The sequence below is a fragment of the Triticum aestivum genome, chromosome 7D (genome assembly GCF_018294505.1).
Source record: "Triticum aestivum cultivar Chinese Spring chromosome 7D, IWGSC CS RefSeq v2.1, whole genome shotgun sequence".
Taxonomy (NCBI): Eukaryota; Viridiplantae; Streptophyta; class Magnoliopsida; order Poales; family Poaceae; genus Triticum; species Triticum aestivum.
Window position 1 is genome coordinate 584,281,286 of NC_057814.1, and position 8,077 is coordinate 584,289,362.

The window sequence follows — 8,077 nt, forward strand, 5'->3', positions numbered from 1 at the left end:
AGGCAAAGCAACAAAGATATCTCGTTTTCGTGAAGGAGAACCGGCCGCTTTCCAGCGTAAAACGGCAAAGATAGCCAAACCCTAGGGTTGCTAGAGCTCGGCCGAGAAGAACGACAAAGATAAAAGACGTACGTGAAAAAGTAGTTTGTATTGATAGATCGATTGTTATTTTCCTATTAAGGCACGCGGGACTTGGCGTACACAGAAGTACTTCTCGTACAAGTATAGAACTCCAAAACTAAACCGATCAGGATCTGATTCGGTCACCATGTATACTACTCTTTGCCTTATATGAATATATAAAATATTCCGGCCACGTCGCAATCACAGCTCAAGTTATACACATACGTATAAATACCCTTGAGCCTACAAGGAAAATAATAAAATACTCCGGCAAGGTCGCTAATCACACCGGCTAATAATGATTGATCATTCATCATGTATTGTTGCATCTTCTCATACGTGACTCTCCATAGCTCATGCAAGAATCCTTCATCTTAGCAACCACAGTTTAGCCCAGCGTACGAGAATTTGTCCAAGTAGCAGCTAATCCATGCGAAACTCCATATATTTGTCCTAAGTAAATAACTTCAGTTGGCCTGATCTCCTGACGTGTCATCTGCACTGGACTATGACCACGCCTGCATTTTAAATTAAACAACAAGGGCAAATATAATATGGACCAATAATATGGCCACAATCATTTAAATTAATTTGGCCGATCATACAAACTATTGGCCAAATTACACCATAAACAAGTAGATAACAAAATAAAGCAATAAACTGTTGCATAGTACCAGTGGTGAATCTTGGAAGAAAATGAAGGGAGGCTCGAAGTTAACGGTGCGAAGAAAAAGCCGCTAACTCTCAATATTTTAGTTCAAATAAGCCTAAAATTTTGATACTAGGCTGGGTTGAATACTAGTAAAAAAATCCAATTTGTGGAGGGGGGCTCGAGCCTGTCGAAGCACCCCCTTAGATTCACAACTGCATAGTACCATATGGCATGCCGTCATACAACATTGCACCAAAATAATTGCATCCTGGCCATGGTTCATGCATCTCGGGCGCATCGTGTCCGTGAAGATACTCGTATGCCGGCAGCGATATTGACATGCACAACGACTCCGGTAGCTTGGGCGGGCGGGCCGCCGCAATGGCAACGACGAGAAGGGCCGGCTCGCGATACTCTAGCAAGAGGAAGGCCTGTTGCGCGGCTCTGGCGACGAGGGCCTCGCTCTTCGCAGCGGAGGCGACATCGTCTTTTTTCGCGTTCTCCTTCTTCCGCCAGTTGGCCCGCTTCATCGTCTCAGCCGCTCTCTGCTCGGGGTGAGCTCCTTCTTCCACTTCTTCGGGGCCACGGCGCGGGCAGCCACATCGGGGATGGGGACGGCAGCGTGGTAGGTTCGTTGGCCATGACTAAAGGGAAGGAGGGCGGGAGGGAATGAAAATGATGTGCCGTCGACAAGTGGGCCATTGGAGGATGTCGCGGGCATCCATGGCATGTACGCAGATCCAAATCCGGACCAAATTTAGACTGAAAATGGGTCAAAACGAACATAAAAACGAACAAATGTCCATTTTTAGGGGTCCCCACCACACTTTATTTAAACTACAATAACATCTGGTACAAATAGAATATCCAGAGTGGTGGATAACCAAATATAACGGCCCCCAGCTAAAGAAACCGGGGCCCTAGCTAGCAAGATCATTTGCTTCAAAGTTAGATTCTCTTGCTCCATGGATTACTTCAGAAACTTAACCGTTCATTTGCGTCGACGCGTTCAACCGTGTTTTTTCTTTCACACGGACCCAAGCGTCGGCCCATTAGAGTTGCTCTGACACTCACCACCGATGGCGGGGGTTGGGTGGGGATCCAGGAAGATCACTCTCTCGGAAACCCGTGATCGGCTTGAGTTCTGTTGCGAGACGTAACCCGTTTCCACGTTCCTTCGCTGATCCCAAGCCTCTAGCTTTTCTCCAGAAACCAACAGAAAAACACTGCTCACTTTTCATTTCACGGGCATGGAAGCAGAGGTGAGCTGACGGCTCGGGCGATCGCGCGAGTCACCGCTCCCCGGTGGATGGATGGCACGCACGAGCCAACGGGAGCCCGAGCGGCGGGGGCACGAAAGCGGGCGCCTGGCGGTCACTCGACGGCGACGCTACCCCGGCCCGGAGCCGGCGGGGCCTTGGGTTCCTCCTAGTTGGAGGCTCGCTGGATTCCAGATTCTTTCGGCTCGCCACTAGCCTGCCGCCGGCGGGACCAATGTCTCACATTTTTAACCACGAGATTCTCTGGACCACAACTTTTATCCATCTCGCCTATCCTTTTTCTCAGCCAAAAGATTAGCCATAGCCTGTGGCCGACTGCCCGTCGCTTTCCCGATTTGTCCCGTCCGTGCATGCACCATGCAGTCACGCTGCAGATGCGCCTGCCCTGAATCTGCCTCTGCCCGATCCGACGGCGCAGAGACGGCGTGTGGTGGGGGCGGCGGATCCAGGAGGATCGCCCGCTTGGACGGAATCACCATGGAGGAACCCGTAGTCCGCTGGAGTTGTGCTGCGAGACGGAAGGTGGTTGCCAGCCACGTTCCTCCCGCCGCTGATTCCATCCAGCCTCTCTGCTTTTCTCCGGAAGAAACCAACAAAAAGAGAGCGCCCGCTTTCCATTTCGTGGAAGCAGAGCGTGCATGCAGCGCGGCCTGGAGCGATCGATCACGCGAGTGGATGACACGGGCCAGCGAGAGCCCGAGCGGCGGGGCTACAAAGCCGGGGGCCTCGCGCCACAGCCACACCCCCTGTGGGAGGAAAGGGACGAGCCGCCAAGCCACCCCCAGCCCCAGCCCACAGAGGCCAGCCACACACGCACCAGCGGCGGGCAGGCGGCGGCTCATCATGGCTCCCTCCTCGCTCCCCTCCGTGCTCCTCATCCTCCTCATCTCCGTCCTCCCAGCCTGCCTCGCCTCGATCCCCGTCTCCGGTGCGTGTGCGTCAGATCCTCACCTGTTCTCGGCATAAATTTGTTTCTCACTGATGGTTGCTCTTTAATCAGACGGGCTGGAGCAGCTGGGAGCGGACGGCCTGTACAGGGAGATTCTCAGGGACGAGACGGTGCTCAGGCTCAAGGAACTCGGCAAGGTCAGATTCCCTCTCTGTCCATCCACTATGCCGCCGGCTCTTGGTCTTGGGTCGGGAATATTCAGAGTTCCTGATCCGCTTTTCTAGCTCCAGATGTTCAGAGCTCCTTGATCCACTTTTCTAGCTCCAGATACGGGAATCTTGGTTGATTGATTATTAATGCACTCTGACTGGTCTAAGATCTTCAACTACTAGTCTGGATGCAAAGAGGTGCATCTGGGTTTCTCTGGTTTTAGTTATATCATCCGTTCTTGAATTCAGAGATTGTGCAGTACGCAACGGCGGTAAACTGTGCGTATTGCACAAGTCATTTTCTAAGCAAGATATGACTTCTCTTCGCACCGGAGACCATCTCACACAACAAAACTACTAAAACTAGTTAAATTTATAACACTGGTTATGTACTTTTTTTAGCAATCAATTAGTTAGGTGTCTGTTAACGCAACCTTTTTCTTTTTCACGTTTCGATCTTTTTGTTCGATTGTGCTTCCTAGTCATTCCATATAATCTTATCCTACATGCCCTGTTTTGGGGTGGAGATAACCTGAAGCAATCAAGGTTGCTCAGTTTTCACCTTTTGTAGCCGGATTATAATATCCAACATGAGCAATTTCCGGCTTCCAAGACGTGTGCTGTATCTTTTGTCTTGCTGTTTGGCACCATAGCAGTTCAGCAAAGCAGGAGGCACGTAACTCTAACACGGCGTTGATTGCATGATTCAGATATCTGATGGCGAAGGCTTCCTCGAAAGGACATTCTTGAGTCCTGCTTCCTTCAGAGCCACTGATGTCATTATCAGCTGGATGAAAGATGCCGGACTTACGACGTATGTCTGTTTGCACTTACGGTCATTTTCTCACGCTTTCGACTCGACTGACCTATTTATGCTACTTTTTAAAGGTGGGTTGATCAAATGGGTAACATTCATGGTCGATTTGAGCCTTCCAATTCGACAGATAAGGCTCTATTGATTGGATCCCATATGGTGAGAACTATCAATTCCTTGTTTCATGCTGTGATTCTTTTAGTGATCAAAGAGCTATCACTGACTAAAGGTGTCTTGTATTTGAAACAAAAAAAACAGGATACTGTCATTGATGCTGGCATGTACGACGGAGCTTTGGGTATTATTTGCGCAATCTCTGCTCTGAAGGTCTTGAGAGTCACTGGAAAACTTCAGAGGCTCACAAGACCAGTAGAGGTTAGATAATTTTCTAGTGTTTCCAGTTTAATATTGCTGTTTTTTAACTGAAATTTAGTAGTGCTGTTACTATGCTATCAGGATAGTGTGCTTGTCTCACTGCAATCAGTGAGCTGGTTACGCGAGCCATTATCTTATTGCTCACAGGTGCATGATGACTCACATGCGTCTCACAAATACGACACCAATCTGCACTGAACTTGTCCTTGTCTTGTGTATTTAATCTCACTACTTCAGAGTGCTTTAATATTTATTGTTCACTAGTTGCTTCCAGTCAGCATAATCCATCAGGATGTTTTTTTCGTTATTTTACTAAATGACGTAGCAAAGTTTTTAACTTTTAGCAGTGTCTATTGCTTAATTGTTTCAGATCTAACTTTTGCGGTGCTGATTAGATAAGCAGGTATGAGATCTGCTGCTATTTTAATGAGATAACCAGACAAGCTACAAAGATAGATGTAGGCCAGAAGGAATCTAGTTTTATAGTGTTTCTCTAAACGCTTGTCCCTTTCCATGCTAATCTTGACGATAACATGTACCGTTGTACGTGTATGTGTACATGGCTAATGTCTTGGCTTTCGTTATTCTAGCCGTTTTGTTATTCAGGATTCATAACCTATTAGATGTCACGTGTTTTGACTTATCATGGCATATGCTATTGCATTGTCTTCATATGACAGATATGCATTATGAATGTCTGAATATGTCACCATGACAGAGCATGGTGCTCATTTTCTGCCTGGTTTACTTCAGGTGATTGCATTCAGCGACGAGGAGGGCGTTAGATTTCAGACAACATTTCTGGGAAGCGCCGCTGTAGCTGGTATTCTACCTGAATCAATTTTGCAAGTATCTGACAAGAGGTTGCCCTTTTTGCATAAACCAACCGGACTACTTTTTGGAAAACGGTTTGCTGATGCAGTCTATATGTTGCATTCAACTTCTTCAGTGGCACTACCGTTCAAGAGGCTCTTCGGCTGAACTCCTTCGAAGCTAGTGCTGCTGCTCTTGGTCAAGTCAAGTACAGCCCGGAGTCGGTGGGGAGTTATGTTGAGGTATAAAGGATTTGCATATCACTTTTGTGTAGTTGCTTACACTGAAGAAGTTCAGTACTTACAGTCTCTGTTTATGTATGATAGGTTCACTTGGAACAAGGGCCTGTACTGGAAGCCCTGCGCTATCCCCTTGGTGTCGTAAAAGGAATCGCAGGGCAGACGCGATTGAAGGTGCATTCGAGTTCTCTGCTATTTTTGTTTCGCTGGAAAGTAAACATCAACACTATCTTAAGACCAAAACATAATCAATTCAAACCAAACTAAAATATGACCAAGTAGCATTGCACGCTATCTTAAGACCAGCTTTTGCAAAAAAATCAAGATGCTATTTTAATACCAATTATTTCAAAATCATCAGCCACGGCAAGGACCGCCTGTTAATGAGAAAATAATCAACTAAGTAACTGGGTCAACAGTCTCTCTTTCAGCAAAGAATGTGAGCAGTCAACATGAAGCATTTAACTAATAATCCCTTACTAGTTTACTACGTACGACGGTATGACGTGTGCTATATTTTATCAGATTAAGAATTACTCCTTGTGAACCGTTGAGATGGCACGAGTATCGCCATCACCGAAGTTGCTCTGCTTAACATTGATATGAATTATTCAGGCCTACTAGCTTTCAGTGTAATTTTAGTAAGATGACTGGCGTTCTCCACTAAAAGCTTAAACAATCATCAGCAGTCCTTTCTTTTAATTGGTCAGCACTCCTTGTTTGAGCAAAGAATGTGAGCAGTCAACATGAAGCATTTAACTAACAGAGCCCTTGCTAGTTCGCTACGATGGTACGATGTGTGCTATATTTATCAGATTAAGAATCATTCCAAGGAAACACGAGTATCGCCATCACCAAAGTTGCTCTGTTTGATAAGAATTATTCAGCCCCCTCCTGCTCTCAGTGTGATTTTAGTGGCCGGTGCTCTGTACTGAAATCTTATAGGTTTGGCAGTCTCAGATTCCTACAGCAAACCAGTGGCCCAAATCGGTCCCTAGCTATGGCTATCGCTTCCTAAGTTGAAAATGCTTAGAATTTTTTGGCTGTTTGATTAGGTAATAGTAGACGGTTCCCAAGGGCATGCTGGGACGGTTCCAATGAAATTGCGCCGTGATCCGATGGTTGCAGCTGCAGAGCTGGTGGTGACACTGGAGGGCCTCTGCAAAGACCCGAGCAGGTTCCTGACCTACGACGAGGAGTGCGGCTGCTTCAACGAGGAGTCCCTCGCCGGCCTCGTCTGCACCGTCGGCGAGCTGCTCACGTGGCCCAGCGCCAGCAATGTCATTCCAGGCCAGGTCATTAAGCTCGCCTTGTCTACCATTGGTCACTGTTATCACCAAGTTGTCACTGTCTAGCATTGATCTGAGTCCTTCACCTCGCCTGCCGATGCCGATCACCAGGTGAATTTTACGGTGGACATACGCGCCATGGACGACCTGGTGCGGGAGACGATCGTGGCGAGCTTCTCGCGGATCGTCATGCAGCGGTGCGACCACCGGCTGGTCGACTGCGCCGTCGAGCACAAGGTAGGGGGACTGTACCTGAATACTGAAGCATTTAAGCTGTGGTTTATCATGTTTGCAGCTGAGCAGAGAGCTGCGCGCTTTCTTTTGAGCTGAGCTGAGCAGAACTGAACCGTATTTTATTTGCAGCACTCGGCGGCGGCCACGCCGTGCGACCCGGAGCTGACGGCCCAGCTGAAGCGCGCGACGCGGTCGGCGGTGTCGGCGATGGCGCCCGGCGGCCACGGCCATGCAGGAGCAGAGTCGACGGCGACGCCGGTGCTGATGAGCGGTGCGGGGCACGACGCGATGGCGATGGCGCGGCTGACGAGGGTGGGGATGCTGTTCGTTCGGTGCCGCGGCGGGGTGAGCCACTCGCCGGAGGAGCACGTGGCGGAGGACGACGTGTGGGCCGCCGGGCTCGCGCTGCTCCGCTTCCTCGACCAGCACGCCGTCGCCGAGCTGTGAAATGTGTGAATGTGATTGGTCGGTTCGTGCCTCAGGCTGTGCGTGTACATATGGTGGACTGGACTGGGCTGCCGTCCCATTGGGCCAGCAAGAAATAAATGGGTCTCTTCGCTGAGACTCTTTATTCACGAACGGTGGTGGACCGTCGTCGGGTTGGATGGAGAGCGCACGGTCCTTTGTCGGAGAGCAACTAGTTAACGAGCGCTTCTTCGAAAGCCTCGCAACGATCAGCGCCATTTGGCGCGCTCTCAGCCATTCGCCACGTGTCGCGCTCTCGATGCTTCCTTAGGATTTTGTTTTTCTATATTTTTTCGCACGCGTTTTCGGCTTTTTAAACGGTTTTTTGGTTTTTTTGACGTTTTGGTTTTTCATGGTCTTCCTTACCTTTCCGAAAAAAAATGCGCAAAAAAATACGTTTTTTTTCTTTCGCGAAAGTCATGGTTTTTCTTCCGTGAGAGGCATGGTTGTGCTTTAGCGAGAGTCACGGCCGTGCCTTTCGGAAACGAAAAAAAAAACAAGTTTTCTGTTTTTTTCTTCTTTCGCGAGAGTCACGGTTTTGTTTCCGCGAGAGGCACGGTTGTGCTTTCGCGAGAGTCACGGCCGTGCCTCTCAGAAAGGGAAAAACAAAACGCGTTTTTTGTTTTTTTTTCTTTCGCGAGAGTCACGGTTTTGCTTTCGCGAGAGGCACGGTTGTGCTTTCGCGAGAGTCACGG

General features: G+C 48.7%; 1 protein-coding gene across 1 annotated transcript; it reads left to right on the top strand.

Moving 5' to 3' along the window:
* The first annotated feature begins 2,651 nt into the window (after positions 1-2,651).
* On the top strand, positions 2,652-7,492 carry LOC123164818 (probable allantoate deiminase). Its single transcript, XM_044582409.1, has 11 exons — positions 2,652-2,983; positions 3,056-3,141; positions 3,864-3,967; positions 4,042-4,126; positions 4,226-4,342; positions 5,096-5,205; positions 5,292-5,397; positions 5,482-5,568; positions 6,450-6,689; positions 6,795-6,920; positions 7,047-7,492. Exons 1-11 carry the CDS (start codon positions 2,731-2,733, stop codon positions 7,362-7,364), a joined length of 1,632 nt encoding a protein of 543 aa, XP_044438344.1. The 5' UTR covers positions 2,652-2,730; the 3' UTR covers positions 7,365-7,492.
* The last annotated feature ends 585 nt before the right edge of the window (positions 7,493-8,077 follow it).

Bases quoted from the DNA above. Each gene is read 5' to 3' on its own strand.
- LOC123164818 (XM_044582409.1), top strand. From the start codon at position 2,731: ATGACACGGGCCAGCGAGAGCCCGAGCGGCGGGGCTACAAAGCCGGGG. The intron at 3,142-3,863 runs GTCAGATTCCCT...TGCATGATTCAG, and splicing joins GGCTCAAGGAACTCGGCAAG to ATATCTGATGGCGAAGGCTT. The intron at 4,343-5,095 runs GTTAGATAATTT...GGTTTACTTCAG, and splicing joins GGCTCACAAGACCAGTAGAG to GTGATTGCATTCAGCGACGA.